This window comes from Balaenoptera borealis (genome assembly GCF_965194805.1).
Source record: "Balaenoptera borealis genome assembly, chromosome: 20".
Taxonomy (NCBI): domain Eukaryota; kingdom Metazoa; phylum Chordata; class Mammalia; order Artiodactyla; family Balaenopteridae; genus Balaenoptera; species Balaenoptera borealis.
The window spans coordinates 57,596,919-57,619,274 of NC_138879.1; the positions used below are offsets into that span (position 1 = coordinate 57,596,919).

At 41.1% G+C, this 22,356-nt stretch overlaps 1 protein-coding gene across 13 annotated transcripts in view; it reads right to left on the reverse strand.

Annotated features, from left to right (window-relative positions):
- Nucleotides 1-22,356, reverse strand: part of LOC309618899 (uncharacterized protein) — a gene marked incomplete at its 5' end in the record, with an annotated part of 56,884 nt that overhangs the window by 33,658 nt on the left and 870 nt on the right. For 7 of the 13 annotated variants that reach the window (XR_014238665.1, XR_014238666.1, XM_082373383.1 and 4 more), the window contains one exon: nt 8,125-8,363. Coding sequence is in view for 5 of the 13 variants with exons in the window: in XM_082373383.1 (XP_082229509.1) it covers nt 8,125-8,363 (239 nt within the window). Of the gene's footprint in view, nt 1-8,124; nt 8,364-8,627; nt 8,744-12,933; nt 18,388-18,608; nt 21,863-22,356 lie in introns of those variants that run through there. The other 6 variants (XR_014238668.1, XR_014238669.1, XR_014238667.1 and 3 more) reach the window with 5 other exon arrangements.

Here is a 22,356-nt window from a genome sequence, read left to right on the forward strand (position 1 = left end):
TCCTTTTATTTCTTTTTCTTCTCTGATTGCCGTGGCTAGGACTTCCAAAACTATGTTGAGTAATAGTGGCGAGAGTGGACATCCTTGTCTTGTTCCTGATCTTAGAGGAAATGCTTTCAGTTTTTCACCATTGAGAATGATGTTTGCTGTGGGTTTGTCGTATATGGCCTTCATTATATTGAGGTAAGTTCCCTCTATGCCCACTTTCTGGAGAGTTTTTATGATAAATGGGTGTTGAATTTTGTTGAAAGTTTTTTCTGCATCTATTGAGATGATCATATGGGTTTTTTTCTTCAACTTGTTAATATGGTGTATCACATTGATTGATTTGCGTATATTGAAGAATCCTTGCATCCTTGGGATAAATCCCACTTGATCATGGTGTATGATTCTTTTAATGTGTTGTAGGATTCTGTTTGCTAGTATTTTGTTGAGGATTTTTGCATCTATATTCATCAGTGATTTTGGTCTGTAATTTTCTTTTTTTGTGACATCTTTGTCTGGTTTTGGTATCAGGGTGATGGTGGCCTCATACAATGAGTTTGGGAGTGTTCCTTCCTCTGCAATTTTTTGGGAGAGTTTTAGAAGGATGGGGGTTAGCTCTTCTCTAAATGTTTGATAGAATTCACCTGTGAAGCCATCTGTTCCTGGACTTCTGTTTGTTGGAAGATTTTTAATCACAGTTTCAATTTCATTACTTGTGACTGGTGTGTTCATACTTTCTATTTCTTCCTGGTTCAGCCTTGGAAGGTTATACCTTTCTAAGAATTTGTCCATTTCTTCCAGGTTGTCCATTTTATTGGCATAGAGTTGCTTGTAGTAGTCTCTTAGGATGCTTTGTATTTCTGCGGTGTCTGTTGTAACTTCTCCTTTTTCATTTCTAATTTTATTGATTTGAGTCCTCTCCCTCTTTTTCTTGATGAGTCTGGCTAATGGTTTATCAATTTTGTTTATCTTCTCAAAGAACCAGCTTTTAGTTTTACTGATCTTTGCTATTGTTTTCTTTGTTGCTATTTCATTTATTTCTGCTCTCATCCTTATGATTTCTTTCCTTCTGCTAACTTTGGGTATTGTTTGTTCTTCTTTCTCTAGTTGCTTTAGGTGTAAGGTTAGATTGTTTATTTGATATTCTTCTTGTTTCTTGAGGTAGGCTTGTATAGCTATAAACTTCCCACTTAGAACTGCTTTTGCTGCATCCTGTAGGTTTTGGATCATCATGTTTTCATTGTCATTTGTCTCTAGGTATTTTTTGATTTCCTCTTTGATTTCTTCAGTGATCTCTTGGTTATTTAGTAATGTGTTGTTTAGCCTCCATGTGTTTGTGTTTTTTACGTTTTTTTCCCTGTAATTTATTTCTAATCTCGTAGCATTGTGGTCAGAAAAGATGCTTGATATGATTTCAATTTTCTTAAATTTACTGAGGCTTGATTTGTGACCCAAGATGTGATCTATCCTGGAGAATGTTCCATGTGCACTTGAGAAGAAAGTGTAATCTGCTGTTTTTGGATGGAATGTCCTATAAATATCAAGTAAATCTAACTGGTCTATTGTGTCATTTAAAGCTTCTGTTTCCTTATTTATTTTCATTTTGGATGATCTGTCCATTGGTGTAAGTGAGGTGTTAAAGTCCCCGACTATTATTGCGTTACTGTCGATTTCCTCTTTTATAGCTGTTAGCAGTTGCCTTATGTATTGAGGTGGTCCTATGTTGGGTGCATATATATTTATAATTGTTATATCTTCTTCTTGGATTGATCCCTTGATCATTACATTGTGTCCTTCCTTGTCTCTTGTAACATTCTTTATTTTAAAGTCTATTTTATCTGGTATGAGTATTGCTACTCCAGCTTTCTTTTGATTTCCATTTGCATGGAATATCTTTTTCCATCCCGTCACTTTCAGTCTGAATGTGTCCCTAGGTCTGAAATGGGTCTCTTGTAGACAGCATATATATGGGTGTTGTTTTTGTATACATTCAGTGAGCCTGTGTCTTTTGGTTGGAGCATTTAATCCATTCACGTTTAAGGTAATTATCAATATGTATGTTCCTATGACCATTGTCTTAATTGTTTTGGGTTTGGTTTTGTAGGTCCTTTTCTTCTCTTGTGTTTCCCACTTAGAGAAGTTCCTTTAGCATTTGTGGTAGAGCTGGTTTGGTGGTGCTGAATTCTCTTAGCTTTTGCTTGTCTGTAAAGCTTTTGATTTCTCCATCAAATCTGAATGAGATCCTTGCTGGGTAGAGTAATCTTGGTTGTAGGTTCTTCCCTTTCATCACTTTAAGTGTATCATGCCACTCCCTTCTGGCTTGTAGAGTTTCTGCTGAGAAATCAGCTGTTAACCTTATTGGAGTTCCCTTGTATGTTATTTGTTGTTTTTCCCTTGCTGCTTTCAATAATTTTTCTTTGCCTTTAATTTTTGCCAATTTGATTACTATGTGTCTCGGCGTGTTTCTTCTTGGGTTTATCCTGTATGGGACTCTCTGTGCTTCCTGAACTGGGTGGCTATTTCCTTTCCCGTGTTAGGGAAGTTTTTGACTATAATCTCTTCAAATATTTTCTCGGGTCCTTTCTCTCTCTCTTCTCCTTCTGGGACCCCTATAATGCGATTTTTGTTGCGTTTAATGTTGTCCCAGAGGTCTCTTAGGCTGTCTTCATTTCTTTTCATTCTTTTTTCTTTATTCTGTTCTGCAGCAGTGAATTCCACCATTCTGTCTTCCAGGTCACTTATCCGTTCTTCTGCCTCAGTTATTCTGCTATTGATTCCTTCTAGTGTAGTTTTCATTTCAGTTATTATATTGTTCATCTCTGTTTGTTTGTTCTTTAATTCTTCTAGGTCTTTGTTAAACATTCCTTGCATCTTCTTGATCTTTGCCTCCATTCTTTTTCCAAGGTCCTGGATCATGTTCACCATCATTATTCTGAATTCTTTTTCTGGAAGGTTGCCTAGCTCCACTTCATTTAGTTGTTTTTCTGGGGTTTTATCTTGTTCCTTCATCTGCCACATAGCCCTCTGCCTTTTCATCTTGTCTATCCTTCTGTGAATGTGGTTTTTGTTCCACAGGCTGCAGGATTGTAGTTCTGGCTTCTGCTGTCTGCCCTTTGGTGGATGAGGCTATCTAAGAGGCTTGTGCAAGTTTCCTGATGGAGGGACTGGTGGTGGGTAGAGCTGGGTGTTGCTCTGGTGGGCAGAGCTCAGTAAAACTTTAATCCGCTTGACTGCTGATGGGTGGGGCTGGGTTCCCTCTCTGTTGGTTGTTTGGCCTGAAGCAACCCAACACTGGAGCCTACCTGGGCTCTTTGGTGGGGCTAATGGTGGATTCTGAGAGGCCTCACGCCAAGGAGTACTTCCCAGAACTTCTGCTGCCAGTGTCCTTGTCATCACAGTGAGCCATAGCCGCCCCCCACCTCTGTAGGAGACCCTCCAACACTAGCAGGTAGGTCTGGTTCAGTCTCCCTGGGGTCACTGCTCCTTCCCCTGGGTCCCGATGCACACACTACTTTGTGTGTGACCTCCAAGAGTGGAGTCTCTGTTTCCCCCAGTCCTGTCGAAGTCCTGCAATCAAATCCCACTAGCCTTCAGATTCTGATTCTCTAGGAATTCCTCCTCCCGTTGCCAGACCCCCAGGTTCGGAAGCCTGACGTGGGGCTCAGAACCTTCACTCCAGTGGGTGGACTTCTGTGGTATAAGTGTTCTCCAGTTTGTGAGTCACCCACCCAGCAGTTATGGGATTTGATTTTATTGTGATTGCGCCCCTCCTACCGTCTCATTGTGGCTTCTCCTTTGTCTTTGGATGTGGGGTATCTTTTTTGGTGAGTTCCAGTGTCTTCCTGTTAATGACTGTGCAGCAGCTAGTTGTGATTCTGGTGTTCTCACAAGAGGGAGTGAGAGCATGTCCTTCTACTCCGCCATCTTGGTTCAGGGACCATTATTTTCTAAATAGTCTAAAATTGCTCTTTTGATTTCTTCCTTGCCCTGGGTTATTTAGGAAAGTTGTAAAGGGCCACAAAGTTGTGTGTGTGTGTGTGTTTATACTAGTGTTAACACGTTTTAAAGTGTTATTCCTGCATTTTGTGCCTGTATAATTCCTATAATTTGGAATTTATTAAAATGTTTGTGTCCTCTAATCTGATTGGTACTTGTAAATACTTCATGACATATGATGTAGTCTCTTTCAAGAATTAGGTTTTTTAAAAAATTTACATTGCTTTTTGAACTTAGTAACAATGATCACTTAAATGTCGACATTTTTATGCTTTCATTATGCATCACCATTCTTTTATGCATTAGTCTCTTATTCTTCAATTCTCTGCTATGGCTCATTTCTAGTGAGCAGGACATTTTTGGTCATTTTTTTTTTAGGACTGGCATATATGAGGCATATTTTCTGCATCCCCAAATATATCTAAGAAAGTCTCTGTCACATTTGCACATACAAAATACTGGCTTGATGTAAAACACTTGAGCTACATTTTTTCCAGCAGAATTATGTTTTAATTGCTTCTTTTTATTTTGGTGTTTATGTTTGTGGGGGGAAAATGTGCCTAATTTTTTCCCGTTATATTTAAATTCCTTGAAATTAGAATTTTAATTCAGATAATCTATGCATACTTTTATTAAATTCGCCTAACATTAATTTTGTCCTTTAATTTAAATATGTAAATCTTTTTCCCATAAAAAATTCGTGCATAATTTTTTCATTATTGCTCCTCTTTACTGCTCCTTCTTTCCTGTTGGAAATATTTTTGTGTGTATATGAGATCTCTCGATTTTCTCTTCAGAATCTCTCTTCTATAACTCTTAGGTATATTTTTAATTAATAGGTATATTAGGTATATTTTTAATTAATAGGCTTTTTTTTAGCAGTTTTCAGAAAAAACTGAGAGGAAACTAGAGTTCACAGGTGCTCCTCATACTTCTCCTAATTACCCCAGTTACCATTATTAACATCCTGAGTTACTGTGGTCATTTGTGACAATCAACGAGCCAATATTGGGACTTCCCTGGTGGCGCAGTGGTTAAGAATCCGCCTGCCAATGCAGGGGACACGGGTTCGATCCCTGGTCGAGGAAGGTCCCACATGCCGCGGAGCAACTAAGCCCACGTGCCACAACCACTGAAGCCTTCGCACTCCAGGGCCCGTGCTCCGCAACAAGAGAAGCCACTGTAATGAGAAGCTCGTGCACCGCAACGAAGAGTAGTCCCTGCTCGCCGCAACTAGAGAAAGAAAGCACTCGCGCAGCAACGAAAACCCAATGCAGCCAGAAAAAAAAAAAAGAGCCAATATCAACACATTATCATTAACTAAAGTCTACAGTTTACATTAGGGCCATCTCTCAGTGGTACACATTCTACAGATTTTGATGATATAATGTATAATGACATGTAGTTCACCATTATGGTAACCTGCAGAATAATAGATTCATTTCCCTAAAAACCCTCTGTTCTCTACTTATTATTCTTTCCTTGTACTCCCCAAACCTTTGGCAACTTTGATCTTTTTATTGTCTCCATAGTTTTACCTTTTTGAGAATATCATATAGTTGGGATCATACAATATGTCGCCTCTTCAGACTGGTTTCTTCACTTAGTAATACACATTTAAGGCTCCTCCATGTCTTGCATGGGTGATAGCTCACTTCTTTTTAGTACTGAATAATATTCCATTGTCTGGATGGACCACAGTTCACCTACTAAAGGACATCCTGGTTGCTTCCAGTTTTGGCAATTATGAATAAGGCTTCTGTAAACACCTGTGAACAGGTTTTTATGTGGACATGAATTTTCAACTCATTTGTATAAATACCAATGGGTACAATCACTGGACCATCTGGTAAGAATATATTTAGTTTTGTAAGAAACCGTCAGTTCCACTTTGGAAGTATCTTCCAAAGTGGCTCTATCATTTTGCATTCCCAGTAGCGAAGAATAAGGGTTCCTGTCGCTCCTCATCCTCACCAGCACTTGGTATCGTCAGTGTTCTGGATTTGGGGCCATTCTAATAGGTGTGTAGTGGCATCTCATTGTTTTAATTTACATTTCCCCTGTGACATATGAAGTTGAACATCTTTTCTCATGCTTATTTGCTATCCATATATCGTCTCTGGCAAGGTATCTGTTCAGATCTCTTACCCATTTTTAATGGGTGGTTTTCTGATTTTTCAATTTTAAGAGTTCTTTATACATGTTGGATACTGGTCCTTTATCTGATTTGTGTTTTGCAAAGATTTTCTCCTAGATTGTGGTTTGTCTTTTTATTCTCTTCATAGTGTCTTTTTTGCAGAGCAGAAGCTTTTAAATGATGTTGTATCTAAGAAGTTATCATCAAACCCGAGGTCACCTAGATTTTCTCCTATGTTATCTTCCAGGAGTTGTGTAGCTGTACATTTTACATTTAGTTCTACGATCCATTCTGCGTTAATTTTCTGAAAGGTGTAAAGTCTGTGTCTAGATTCGTTTTTTTCGCATGTGGATGTCCAGTTGTGTCAGCAATATTTCTTATATATTTTTTCAAGTAATTTTTTTCAATTTATCCTGTTAGTTCTCAAACTTGTTGAACTTTTCCTTTAAGTCACAGTGAAAAGGGCCATGAACCCACAATTGGCTAAGTTACCTCCATCATTGTAGAACAGAAGTTTGGATTAGAAGATAAGTTGTTATGAAAAAAAATGGAATAAAGTACATCAAAGAAGATACATTTCTTGCTTCCCTGTATCTGTGGCCTGAGAATCATACCTGCTACACTTTCTGACCAGTTGTGTACCATTACTTATTTCTGAGACAGAGATTTCTAATGCCATGTAACATCATGCTTTAAATCAGCACTAAGTGCATATTTCTATATTTCTTAACTTGGCAAATGAGGTGGTTCATTTGAAAAAGGTGGGGTTTTTGGTTTGATTATTTTTTTTTCATGGCATGATTCTCAACAGCAATCTTTAAGTAGTTCTTAAGCAAATTCAAACTTTCCTGACACTAAATAATGGATATATACTGAAGTCGTACATTCTGGACAAAGTTTTCTAATAGTACAAATATTTCATAATTTCTTGATAAAATAATAATCTGTATTAAGTACTGATTTTTCTGTCAATTCTTAAAATACCTTAAGGTACCTAAGCTCAGTGTGTTCGTCTTCTCATTTTTAAGGAACAAATTAGTTTGAGTTCAAATGAAAATAGGACAAAATTAAAACAAAATAGGACATTTGACCCATTTTAAAAGCAGCAGCCTAGTAAATAAAGGCAGGCATGGTAAATAAAGGTCTCTAGCTACCTTCTCTATAAAACAATGGATGGAAGTGATGAATGAAAAAAAATTTTCCTGTTTGGCTTTTTCTAAACTCTCTTCAGCTTTCCAGCATTTGTACCAAATTCACCCTAGTTATAATTTGAAGGGGACAGTCATGGAAAAGTCCTGAGAAGTGTCATCAAGTTCGTTTCCTAACTGAGACACATTTTTTTCTAATATGGATTTTTTTTCTTATGTTTTCTGTACTTAAAAGCCTCTACTATACAAAGAAAACTTTCTGGTTTACGAGGAAAAAACAAGGAAAATACACATTATTTGAGTTTCTCTTTCACAAAAATGCACATCTCATATGTGCACAGATTCAGACATATACCCTGAAATCTAAAGTACCTGAGTCAAATCATAGTCATTAACACCAAATGCATAATCTGTTTCAAATCAGAAATGTTTTATTTTTACTTTCTTCTCCCACCTCTCACTCCACCATATTTGTATAATTCCCTCTATCCTTTCCACTATGCCACATCCTTTACCTTCTTGAAATCAGGGTGTAAAGTGACCTCTTCCAGAAACTTTCCCCATATAAGCGTACCCTCCCCTTTACCAGAAGCTCAGCATAAGTTATTTGTCATCCTCTGCATCACTGTTAGACACTGAATTTCAGCTGCAATTTACATGGAATCCATGCTACACTCAATGTTCTACTCTATTCAGTCACATATTCCTTGAAGGCACAGAGGTAGTTTAGATGTCAGGACTTCACGTTCCCAAGGTTAGGGCTACACAGGGAGCTTCCAGGAAAACCCCCTTTGGGCTTTCTCTTCTTCCCCTCTTTGCCAGGAACAGGAAATAGTGACCAGAGTATGGTGGCTATACCTTGTGATCCTGAGGATGGAAGCGCTTGTGGCAAGGATGGCTGAACTGAAAGATAAGGTGCGTCCTCCATTCCAACACTGGGCTGTCCACTTCTGCGTATCAGCTCAGGTTCCATCAGAGAAGCAGAATCCCTAGATGGGTGTGTTCTGTTACAGAGTCTGGACCTCAGGCAATCGCAGGAGCAGGTTAAGCAGAATCTGTAAGGCTGTTGTCCTTGCACCCGATGCTGATGCTGGAGGCTGCAGGCAGTGGAGAGAGGAAGATGGAAATGAGGAGGAAGAGAACAAGCGGGACCCACAAGCACAACCCAGAGTCCCTGGGGACAGACTGAACCAGCGTCAGATCTCACTGCCTCTGACCTTAGTGGTGTGAATAGCCTTTAGAAACTGGGCACCTTTGTCACTGAGCTAAATGGGTACACCTGGCCCAGGTGCAGGTGTCAGAGAAGCTGAAGGCAGATCCAAGAAAAGATGGAGCAGCTGTGGGCCCAGGTGCTGGCTCACCTCGTGTGTGATAAGGTGAGTCAGCAGGTAATGACAACATGTGTGAGCTACACAATGGCTGCAATGGCCCTTCTGTCTCCAAATCTCCCAGAGAACCTCTCTGCGACCCACTCCACCTGGAGATACACAGGAAAGGTCATTCTGGGATTTGTAGTTTAACACAGCCTGGTTGATAGAAAGCCATCACGTTTTGGATTTCTTTACACTTTCTCTTGTCTACACCACCTTATTTGGGACACCATTATCAGCAACCAAAATGTAATTCCTAGCCAATACTGGACCTCTGTAAGTAAATGTTAACCAGTAGTTGAACTGGATAATGAATAAGATGTGTGGATCCAGATGACTTCAACAGAGACTTTTCTTGTCTTGATAATACGTAAGACATCACTTAAAAAAAAAACACACAAAAAACTTTTTTCTGAAAATCTTAAAGAAAACCATACTTTACTGAATCACTTTGCTGTACACCTGAAACACTGTAAATCAATTATATCTCAATTTAAAAAAAGAAAAGCACACTTCAAAAAGGGAAAATTAAAAGATCATGGACCTGACAGAAAAGAACAGAAGGAAGGCTGGGAAGGGATGTGGTTATTGTCTAACTGGTCACGAAACTCCTGGCTAAGGGAAATACAGGCTTGTAACCAAAACTCTGAAATGTTAGTTCCAGGATGAAAGAATACTATCACAGTGCCAAGTCTTTTTTAAAAATATGGCTGTTTTGTGTACGGCATAAACTTTTGCAACTTGAGCATCTATGATTTAAGTCTGCTGTCATCCTGTTATAGTTGTTCCTTGTCATTTCTGAATTATTTCCATACCACATATGTCAGGTGGATCTTCGGGGACTGAGTTAGGCTTCAGGGCAGATTATTGGAGGGGGCAGGATGCTCTCCCAGGGAGAGCCTCAGATTATCATGTGGATTTGACGAGGTTTAGGCTGATCCAATGGGGAGCCCTGGAAGAGCCCCACATTGGGCAGAGATGGCCAAGCCCTAGATTCATCTCATGCTCAGTCATTGGTTGGGGCCCTTCTAGAAAGAATGTGGTCTCGGCTCAAAAGCTGAGTTGGATCTGGAAGGTGCTGGAGTCAGGGGCTGTGAGCTCCCTTGAAGCTGCCCACTTCTGTGTCCACTGCAAAAGCACAGTTACTAATAGACACACCCTTCCGACATGATAGACAAACCCACTTCTCAAAGCCCAGCTGATAAGGAGAATCCTTATTAGGGCAGAGTGACTTGTCTCAGGTCAGAAATTAATTGGAAAGAGCAGTTAAGAAATTAATTGACTTTCCGAAACTCACTGCTCTTGATTTGAGCTGGAAGGCCTTGCTGAGTTCACACAGACCTGAACCAGGTTGGAGAGCCTATTGACGTCTGTCCACAGTGCTCCCCAGTTCCAAGTTCAGTGACTTTTCTTCCTGTTCCGCACACACCATCCAGATGATTCACGCGCTCACGTTTTCCCGGCTACTCCAGGTCCTGTCGTCCCAGCACCCCGCCTCCCCTGACTCACCCCAACTTGTTTCACTTTGTAGGTCCAACCACCTGAGAAGTAGCTCCTCAGACGTCACATTTCCCTAACACCCTAGCTTCCCATCACAATGGACCTGCTCTGTTTTCGTTTCCTTGGTAGAAGGATGACTTAGGCTGAAAAGCTAATCGACACCGACTCATGAAAGCACGCCAATCACCTTGTTTGCATCTCTAGCATTGAACCCAAACAAGGGGCCAGCTAATGGGGGAATTTAAAAACATTTGTTCATGTCCATGTTGGTAAAATTTTGGACAAAATTGGTAGTTATTTATCCTTTACAGTGAGAAGGCAGCAGCTCACACTAATGACAATGGCCAGTTACAGATTTTACTCTCAAAAGGTACTCATTCCTAAGTAGTGACCTCAGCAAGTGGACAACGGTTATTTATCAGCCTGTCTGGAAATTTTGATATTGTGAAGGACTTTCTCTTTCTATACTTTAGGTTTTCTACTCTAGATAGAGGAGTAGAAATAGTAATAAAATAACAATTAAGGACCTGCTAGATACAGAGAATGGTGCTTGGTACTTTAACTGCACCATGGGTTTAATGCAGTTGTCCTACAAGCTATGTACTATGTTCCCATTTCACAGATGAGGATCAGAAAGTTTAAGTGGCCTAAGATCAACCAAGCATCAAATTGTAATGGTCAAGCCTGCTTCAGGTCAGGTCTATCTGGCTCCCTAATCTTTTGCTCCATTCTCTCTCACCCCACAATTCACAAATTACATAGAAGACTTTCTAAGACTTCCAACTTGAACTCCATAGCTGCTGGCATTTGCAGTGTCTAATAGTTGGGGCAGGACAGTGGTGGGATTATAAAGAAAATAAGATTGGCCATGCGTTGATGATTGCTGATGCAATTATATGCACCCCTATTTGGGGAGGGTCAACTCTCTACTTTTTATATATTTGAGATTTTCCATAATAAACAGAGGCTTATAGGAGTGTTCATGTTCCATAAAGACAGTCAATGGATACAAATGGCTCACCCCTAACTGGGACATTATGAGGGCTCCCCTCACCCCAACTGGCTACACACACACACAGAGTCACACAGTTTAAAACATCTTCTAGCATGAGCAGTGCAGATGTGAATTAGTCCTCAAGGTGCAAAGCAGAAGTCTGGAAACCTTAGCATCTCCAACACGTATGGTGTAAGCAACCGAGCCTCTAGCACGCGTGAATCACAGCACTCAGCCCCATTCACCGTCTCAGTTCCTCTTCATTTGCTCAAGCCCAGCCAAACCCAGCCAGGGATCACCAGTGGAGAGAACTGCAAATGCAAACTGCGAGCAAATTCGGAGAAAGCCCTCGATTTAGCCGTGAATGATGGTGAGGAGATATAAATAAACATTGCTCTCAGCGCAGGTTCTGTCAACACCTCGGCGCCCCGCACGGATTCCTCCAAAGGTAAATGAGCGAGCGTTACTCATCCCTGGTGAGCTCCAAAACCACCTGATGGGGTACACGCTGTACTTGGCTTAGCTTGTTTGCAAACCTCAGCCCTTGGAATACAAAGCTACCAGAAAGTATGCAGCCAACTCTGAAATATGTGTTTTCAGGCAGCCATGAGGGCACAACAGTCATTCTCTTTTTTTGATCCACACGTCAGATCCTGGCAGTGGCCACTCTGGGAGTCTCACAATTTTTTTTTTCCCCCTCCACCTTCTCCATTTTTTAATTTAGTGAGACATACTTATTGTAGAATACATATATTTTTAAATCCAGAGAATGAAAAAGAATATTTTAAATTGCTTTGATTCTATCAACCAGAGGTGACTGCTGTTAATTTTGAACGAATGTTTCTAGAATTTTTTAAGGCATATATAAACTGCGAAATTAAAATAGGAACATACTGTAGGTAGTTTGCTTTGTTCATTCAGATATAGCCTATGAACATTTTAATGCCTATAAACAAACTTTACAATATTTACAATGTCTGTGCATGTGGACATAAAACAATTTATTCAGTCAAGACATACTGGATATTTACCAAGAATTATTACTGAACATTTAGGTTGTTTTCAAACTTTTGCTCCTAAAACTGAGATTGGATGACGATTTTAATAAATAATTAATTCTACAAATGTATCATTATTTCCTTAGAATAAATTCCTAGAAGTAGAATGCCCAGATAGAAACTTTTGGAGACTTTTAACAAACTGCCCTCCAGAGAGAGTGCAGTTGTCAGTATCCACAGAGGCCTGATTCCAGAACCTCCCGTTTACCTATGCACATCTTACCATATACTTTAAATCATCTCCAGATTACTTCTAATACAAGGTAAATGCTATGTAAATAGTTGCTGGTGTGTAGCAAATTCAAGTTTTGCTTTTAGGAACTTTCTGGAATTTAAAAAAATATATTTTCAATTGGAAGTTGGTTGGATCCACGGATGTGGAACCCGTGGATATGGAGGGCCGACTGGATATAAACGTATACTCCCCGTCACCCTGCACCCTAACAGCACCAATTATCACTTTTTTTAATCTTTGCCAATTCAGTAGGTAGAAGACTATACCAGTTTTTCTGAATTTGTATTTTGACCCTAATGATATTGAAATTTGTATGTTTATCCAAAAAAAACCCATGTCTTTTCATTCATATAATTTTGTGCATTTATCATTTATCTCTAGAGCTGTTCACATGTTAAGAGTGGTACTCCCTTGTCTGTCATATGTGATGCAGTTGATTTCCTCATTTTTGATTGCCTTTTAACTTGATCTGTTGTTTGGGACAGAGAAAAGTTTAAAATTTTTAGGTTAAAAGAAAAACGCATGCATCTTTATGGATCCTTTGACCTAAGTCATGCTGAGACGGTCCTTCCCAAGCCTTTATTTCCCTCTATTAACTCATTTAAACTTTTCAATCCGTCTGAAATAGATTTTGGAGTTCAGTGTGAGGTACAGACTTAACATTCCTCCCAAGTGTTGATTCGGTGGCCCCTATGCTAAATGCTTCAGCTAAATATTCTTTTCCATACTTATTTAGCATGCTGCTCTTATCTAAATACGCTAAATGTGTATATACCCTTTGGTCTGTTCTTAGACTTGTCATTTTGTTCCAATGATCTTGTTATCTATTCTTGGGCAAGTACCACCAAATTACTTTAACAACTGGAGCTTCACAATACATTTATCACCTTGGTGGAGAGCCCTGCCTTATTCTACTTTACTTTCTAACTTTTCTTGGCTATTCTTGCTCATTTATTCTTCCTGAAGAACTCTGGGGTTATTTTATTAAGTACTGTGTCAGGATTATGTTACAGCCCTATATTATACTGGAGAGAATTAACATCACTACAATATTATCTCTCCTGATACAGAAGCATGGTATGCCTTTCATTTTATCCAAGTCTTCTTTTATGTCCCTGTGGCAGAGTAATACCCATATGTTTCATTGCTTACCTACATTTCTCAGATGCCCTTGCATTGCAGTTATGTTGGGGACATTTGATTAGTTCTGAGCAATGGGCTGGGAGTATAAAAGACATTTGCCATTTTTGATGCGTACACGCGAGTCTCTTTCTTTGATAAGGTGGTGACCATACAGGACATATTGAGAATGGTGGAGCCACAACACAGAAGCAGCCTGGATCTTTGTGTTACTGCTTGGAGGATGGCAGCCTTGACGAGTCACCCAGCTTGCATCAGGCTTTAAGTGAGCAAGAAGTAAACCCTTTTGTTGGTGTCAAGTCATTTAGATTTGAGGACTTGTTACCATCGTATAGTCCCTTAGGAAAGGTTGCAAATTTCTTATTCAGTGTGTCTTCGGATTGATATCTCTGCAGTTACTGTGATAGGGAAATTGTGACTTGATTTACCATAGTATTACTTCATACCATACAGAAGGTCCATGTGCCTAGCAGGCGAGGAAGGGAACAGATACGGGGGAAGAACTTCACCATGGTGCCTCAGAAGTCTCAGTACCTGATTGTCATTCTAGCTCACCCTTAGCGAGGGCTCTAGGGCAAAGGTTCCAGGGCAGCATTTCCCAACTCACACCCACTTCCTCAGTTTTAAGCCAGCTTCACGGCTGCCCTTCTTTACTTAGTCCAGGAACTCATTCCAAGTATAAGTGTGATTGAACGCTTCAAGCAGCCTCTGTGTCTGTACCTGATACACTGGCTTCCAGATTCTGTTTGTCCTGGCTCCCAGCCCCTCTGGCTCTGAGTTTGGGGAGGGAGGTACTGGTTGAATTTTGCTAGGCGGCCCCTCCTCTTTCTCCATACATGAGTCTCACCCTTTACATGTCATGAATTGTAGACTGATGGGTTCTTTTCTCACTCTGGCCTCACCTGTACTCTAATTTGCAGAAATTCTCAGAAATTATAGCCAAATGGGCAAACCCTCAGTTTGAAATGCAGACATGTTCTTTTTATAGAGAATCGGGGAGGGAGAAGTAATTAAATGTGCGAATGCAAACCATTATTTTAAACTAGTGGTCCTTTCATGGATATTTTCATGAGAACTTGGAAAGACTAAGTGGAAACCCAGATGTCAGCTGAGGGAATAAGTTATCTCCTTCCCTCTACCCTCTGTATGTGGAAGGGAGTAGCAACTGCAAAGACTGATTTTCCCACTGAAACTTTCCTGAGAAGATGGAAATGATTATGGTCAGTTTCAAATCATATTTTCCCCCCAGTGGCATAAATCCTGAATGCTAGCCAGAACACATTTTCACTTGTCCTTCTTTAGGTTCCTGTGAGCTCCTGATTCTCAAACACCCATTCATGGGTGAGATCTTATCTACAGAAAAAGTTCTTCGCTCCTCTGGGGTAAAATATATTAAATACAAATATTTTTTCCATAAAGCTAAACTATTCCATTTAAGTAGCTATCAGATTATATTCTTTTAATATTTTTGGCATTAAATGATCAATCTTTTATGAAGCCATTATATGAACACTAGATGGTAGTTTGATTTGTTATAAATGCCTTTACACAGTTAAAAGCTGGCAATCCCTATGTTGGTTTCTAAATTATTTTTGAGATTTTTTTTCTGGTCTGTATAATCTCAAACCCTCTGAACCACTGGAATGTATCTTCAAATAGTTTTTCAACACGTGGAATATTTTCTGAGCCCTTGCATTCCTGAGAACGCCCGCCTGTCCCACTGAAAGAGAAATTGCTGGGTATAAGGTTCTTAGCTCATAACTTTTTCCCCCTCAGAACAGTGTGGAGTCATTTGGCATCTAACTGTTGCAGAGGAAATGTCAGAGACTCGCCCAGAGTTTTGTTCTCTTGTAAATAGTTACTGAACAGTTGCAAGATTTTTCTCCCCACTTATTACACCTCCCCCCTGTTTGAGGCACTGCAGCACAATGTCCCCGAGTGCCTTCCCGAGACAGGATATGTGGTGGCTGATGACCACGGGGCCAGATTCTAGCATCACCCAAGTTCAAATCCAGTCCTGCAGTTTACTAGCCGTTGTATCCTTGGATAGTGTTATGGGTTGAATTGTGTCCCCTAGAAAGACATGTTGAAGTCCTGTACCCCAGGATCTGGGAATGTCACCTTCTTTGGAAATAGGATCTCTGCAGATGTAATCAAATTAAGATGAAGTCCTTAGGGTGGGCCCTCATCCAATTAGACTCATGTCCTTAAAAGAGAGAAATTTGGACAGAGACACACACAGAGCAGAGAATGCCTTGTGAAGACAGACACAGAAGGAAGACTGCCATGTGAAGACTGAGGCAGAGATTGGAGTTCGGCTGACACAGCCTGGGAACTGAATGCCTGGGTCTCTCAGAAGCTGGAAAAAGGCAGGAAGGATGCTCCACAGAGGCTTCCGAGGGACCGTGGCCCTGCTGATACCTTGATTTCAGACTTCCAGGCTCCACAACTGGGGGACGCTACACACCTGTTGTCTTAAGCCACCCAGTTTGTGGTACTTTGTTATTGCAGCCCTAGGAACCTAATACAGATTTCTCAGACTATGAGCTTCGATTACTTTATCTATAAATGTGGATAATCGTCTGTTAGCTGTAAGGTTGTTGCGAAGGTGAAATGTGATTAGATGAGACAAGGTACATAAATTCTGGGACACAGGAAGAATCTAAGAATACAGGGGGTGTCTGTGCTGTTATCATCATCATGGCCACCATCACCACCATCACCATCTTCCTTGGGGACCCTTTCTCCTGGGAATGCTTGCTTTCTTTTTCTGTACTCTTGACATTTTACACAAAGCTTATGTGATTTTCTAAAAATAATAAAGTCATTTTGCTTAACTCTGGATTCCCAGGCCCACCCCCAAAGATTTTTGATTGGGTAGGTCTCCGGAATGAGTACTATTTGAAGGTGTCCAGACATGAACTCTCATTAAGTACTGAAAGTGCAATGTAATTGAAGTGGTGGAACTGGTATTAGTATTCCTGTTCTATATACCCAGAAACTGAGGTCAAAGGAAATTGAACCCAACTCAGAAAACGCAAAATCAAGTAATTTTTTGAGGCCGGACTACAATAACTTCACTTGTTTGATGAAATGTGAAACTCTAGACTAGTATGAAAAAATGCCAGATAAAGAGGACTCTATAATACATAAAATATGGGAGACGGCCCAGTATTAGGATTAAGAACACATCCCTTGTAAATCAGGCAGGTTTAAATTCTAGTTGTGGTACTTATTTTCTAGCTATGTGAACTTGGAAAAATTATTTAATCTTTTAAAATCTTTTAAGGTCTCAAGCTCTTCATCTGAAAATGGGAATGACACACATCTGGGTTCTGGAGAAAAGTAAATGATGTCATGATAAAGCACTTAATGCACCGTAAATGCTAAAGAAATGGCATATTTTTGCAAATATGCATTGATACTTATTTCAAAAAAGAAATCAACATCTTCATTTCCTGCTATCAATTGTCTTAAAGGTACAAATGCAGGGAGAAAGAAGATCCATAGATGAGAACTAATAACTGATTTTAGAAAAGATCTGATGTTTACACTTTCCTAGTAGCTTGCTAATTATTTTTGTTCTGAGAATAACCTTGCTGGGATTCTTCTTATTAATTTGCATTTAGCAAATCTCCTTGTACCTTGGAATTCTCTAGTTTTATAACACTGACAGGTCATTTACCAGAATATATAAGAACCATTTTTAAGAGTTCCTGGTAGCTAATAGAAAAATGTGTGTTTAGGTGTTTAGGGATGCTCTTTATGGGTTATGAGTTTCTCAACCAGTAGTGGCCAACAGGATTTGTTTCCTGCTACACTTGGAGCATTCCACTATATTCTTCATGAGGCTTCAAGATTCCAAGGAGGAGGAAACCAGAAAAGGGATGCTTTCCTGATGTGGGGAAGCAGGACATTTTGACATCAGCAAAGGAACTGGGTGCACAGTAAACAGCCAAGAAACAAGACAAGAAGCTCGTCTGCACAAAACTGCATCTTTTATTTGTTTTATTTAAACCGTTGTGGACTTATATCCTATTGGAAACAGCCACCATGTTGAGTTTGTGTTATTTTTGTTAGACACGGCATGCGTTTCAGCGGTCTGACATGATCTGGGTTGCTTCTCCATGCGGTCTTCCTCGGCAAGCTCTGGTGCAGGTCACTCGGCTCCCCGGCCCCACTCCTGAATGTCCCATCAGGGATGCAACGAACCGGAAACCCGGAAAGGAGCTTAAGCAGAACAGTACGCTTATAGCAGTAAGTCTGCAGATAGATGTTCCAGGCTTGGAGCAGTGGCCCAACAAGTTCATCTAGAACCTGGGCTCTCTTTTTCCTACTCCGCCTTCCCTGGCATGTTTTTTCATCACTTCACAATTGCGAGACGGCTGCCTCAGTGCCAGGGATTCCACTTTCAGCCCTGCTTCCTGAGAATGAAAGGAAGGGAAAGGCCCAGAGCACCGCCCTTTGCACACCTTCGGTAGTGAACGAGGTTTTTCCTAGCAACCTTGTCTGCAGGTTTCTCCTTCTCTCTCTTTAGCCGGAACTGGGTCATATGGCCTCCCCGGCTGTCAGGAACTCTGGGCAAGTGTGGCTGAGATCCCTCTGTTTGACTGGAGGCCATCGTGACTCACCTCCTGGGCTGCAGGTACTGCTTCCCTTAAAATCGTGGCCTGTTGATTAACGAAGGTGGAAGGCCGCGGCAGTGAACAGTATTTGCTCGAGTGCATTTCCCTGTGGCTGTTTCATTTTCCTGCATTCCTGAACTTCGCTTTCCACTTATGATGTCCCCAAGCTCCTGGATGGAATCAGCTCTGGGGTGTAGAGCTGGAAGAGGTTACAGCTGAGGGGTAATGTCTGACTGGAGTGACCTTGGACCAGGATCCTTACTGGTCACCTTGGAGGAACTATTAAGAGATCTGAGGAACTGATTTAGGTTATTCAAGCTCATAGGAGGCTGATTTGTAAACCCTAATCTGTACACGTACAGTGGAACGTCTGTTCACCTGAGAACTCACAGCAGTTATCTGTCCTGGCTCCAAACTTACCCTGTATCCGGCGCCTGGTGGTGCTGGAGCTGGGAGTCTGCAAACCACGCTCCTGCAGGCTCTCTCACCGCTCGGCTCTGCCAAGATGGGCCAGCGGCACTGCAGGACGGAGAGGGCAGGGCTCCCTCCTCCCACCTGCTTCCCGTCTGCCTGCGGCCCCTGGGCACCTCACTCCAGTGCTCCTTCGCCCCAGCAGCAGCGGCTGAGGCCACGTACAGCTTTTCTAACACCTTAAGATCCAGCTTGGTCAGGTCCCCCGCAGAGATCAGCGCATCAGTAGAGCAGTGCCTGTTCCTCTCGGTTTCCACGCTGTAGTAAGCCTGGCCTCATTCCCATCATCCAGTTACAGAGGTGGTAGCTGCCCTCTGAAGTTGCTACCTCTGTGACACTCAGAGTTCTTTTTAACCCTTTCGATTGCCTAATTAACATCAGTCTCCTGACCTGACTTGACCCAGCATCACCACCATGAAGCCATGGCCAAAGGCAGGGTCCTGAAATACTCCACGCTTCCCCACACCTGAGTTGCCTACTGTAGCAGTGGTCACCTTTGCTAAGCCTCCAGAGGAGGATAAGCGTGGGTAAAAGCCAGTTTATTATCACACTGAGGCTCTGGACACACATACTTGTGTGGGAGCCCTGACGCTGGCGAGCAGAGCTACATCCGGTGGGAGCCCAGCTCACTGGAAGGGGCCTGAGCATCGGCCTTTCCCAGCAGGAGGGAGGCCTCCCTCAAGCAAGAAGCAAACCAGGCCTGTCTTGTCACCACCTACCCCCAACATCATGGGAACAGGGGAAGAACCTTGTCTTTCTATTGTTGAGTAAGTATGTCTTCATTTCTCCATCTAGGAGTGGAACTGCTGGGTCATATGACAGCCCCTTATTTAACTTTTTGAAAAACTGCCAGACTGTTTTCAAAGGCAGCTGCACCATTTTACATTCCCACCAGTAGCACATCAGGGTTCCAATTTGATTTTAAGTCTTATTTCTCTGACTGCTAATGCTGTTGACCACCTTTTCATGTACTTATGGCCATTTGTATATCTTCTTTGGAAAAACTCTCTTCAGATCCTTTGCCTATCCTTGGGCTTTGAAATCTATTTTGCTTTTAGATGGATAATTCTGTGCTAACTGATTACATCCTGCATACTAGGTTGGGATTTTGCCTAGAGGAAGCTACGTCTGTATCTATTGCAGTAAATTCATCAAGGCTTTGAGAGAGTTAGCATGCACTCAGAAGTCACATCAGATGGAATAAAATGCAGATTGGATTCCGTACAGACTCTCCAAGGAGAAACTCTGAGATTCTGCTTTCAAATTCTGACGCAAATCCACTACAGGACAAAGTGGGACTTGAGGGCAGCTTGGTTTTTAATTGGGTGCTAAGCCATTATCTAGGTAAACCGTGATAACATTAGTTTTAAGAGACAAAGTACAAAGCTTTACATTGATTATTCAGAATCACGTTTAAAAATACATATGCAAGTGATAACTGTAGTTAATGACCACATTAACATAAAATTGAATACAACTCAACTTTCAGTAACTGTGGGCTAATTAAAACTATGCTTTTAGCTAAAAATAATGCTTTTAGTTCTTTATATCTCTTGTCATAAGCAATATTAAACAAAATAAGCAGGTAATTAAAAACATATTGTACAAAAATCTACGAAACATATTTATTTTACTTGAAATGTAAAAATTTAAAAATCCAAAGTCAAATAAATATATATAGTTGTGAAGTCCTACATAATTTCATGAGTGAAGATGCCACAGATAGAGTGAGGGACAAGAAAGACAATATAATGAGATGGAAAAATGCTGGCCTGGGTGTCTGGAGACAAAGTTCTATCACTCAGAGTAAATTACTTAACCTCTCTGGACCTCAGTTTCCAAATCTATAAAATGAAAAGGTGCAGTTATATGGCTGTTGAGGCCCATCTCTACATGTCCTATTCATCTACAGTGACTGAAGGGCAGAGCTTGTATATGGCATTTTCTAAGGAAACCTGTCCAGGAAAAGTAAGTCTAATGACGCAAGATTATTCCAAATCAGGAAGTCTGATTCACCTTAGAATAAGTGAGAACTGTCAACACAAACATAGTCCAAGCCCCAAATTGTTCGTATGTTTGGCTGTGTGTGTGTGTGAGAGAGGCTGGCACTTCCCAAGTTTTCAGGGTATTTCACACAAGGGTTTGTTTCCAAAATGTTTGGAAAACAACAGGTTCAACAAAACCGTGGCACACCCTTTTAGCTGCCATTTTGGATTTTAACCAAAATCCCTTCTCTACTTGTTTCTTAGTTTAACATCACTGTGGTTTGATTCCAGACAGCACGATGTCTGGGGGATGGATTGTGACTGGCCGAAGCTCATCACTGCAATCCTGCTCTCTGCTTTGTCAGCCTCCCTTGCAGCTACAGGCAGCCAAATCACCGCACAGGGCAGTGGAATTCTCTTCCTCCCAGAAGTATCTCCAGGGATTACTTTTCCGGGGCCTATGCTTTGGGATTATTGACATGGGCTAACTTAATTACAATGAATGCACTTCCTGACCAACCTCATCAGAAGGTATTCATCGTTCAGGCCTTTTTTCCCATATGACACTGACTGGTTTCTCTCAATAAATAAAAACTTATGCATTCATTCATGGACTTGACTTTGCCCCCATTTCTGGAAAGAACTGAAAATGAAGAGAAAAATCTGTTGGCCAAGGAGGAACATGTCTATTAAACTTCTTGTCTATCACAAGCCTAGAGGACTCAGGAATTCATATTTTCGGAGTGCATGAAACATTAACACTCATGTGAATCAACTTTTTAGACATAGCTGTGTTGTCAAAAAAAGAAAGAAAAGTTGGAATCTAGTAATTCTCAGTTCCGTGTACCAAAATCACCTGTGATGCTTTAAAAAGAAAATTATAGGTCCATTCCATCCATTCCCCACCCTTTCTAATTTAACAGGTCTGGAGGTGGCTCAGGCATCTGTAATTTTTAAAGCCCTACAGGTGATGCTGACAGGCAGCCAAGGTTGAAATTCTCTGTGTTTTACAAATCACAGAGGCTGTGGCTCTTCAAGACGCTTGGGTGAATAAGGCCGTAAGGCACGGTGGAAATCACGTGGTAACAGGTATCAGGGGTTCTGGTCTTGGTCTGGAACTCAGCAGCTAGGTGACTTTGGGCGGATAAAACTCTTTGAGCCTTAACTTGTTATTCAAAAGAGGTTACCTTTTCCTGTGGATGTCAACACCAAACGTTTCTAAAAAGCACATGGAAAATGACAAGGCCTTTTGAAAACTTTTAACATAGTATTTAATGCTGTTTACCTCTTCAGGGAATATCCTTTCCTTTCCTTGTATGCAGGAAAAATCCACTGCTCCTCCAACCGAGTACCAAGTTTAAATCGCCGAAGCCTTCCCTGACCAACCACACAGAACTGCTACCTCAACCTGGGTTTCTGCAGCACTTTCTACATCACCACCATCACACTGACCTTGCTAACTGACAACCCCTCTCGCCCCACTGGTACCGTTGTCAGCTCCCACACAGTCAGGGGGTCTCATTCTTCTCGGAACCCCCGTGCCCGGCAATGCTAGCCGAGATGACCCACGTGACCACCTACCTCCTTATCACTGAAGACAGAGAAGTTACCCTCCTAGAACCCAGTTACCTATTTCTTCTCTTTCAAAAGCTGAATCTCTTCCCTTCAGTGCACCGTTAGCTGCGGAACTCCCAACACCAAAACCAGACGAA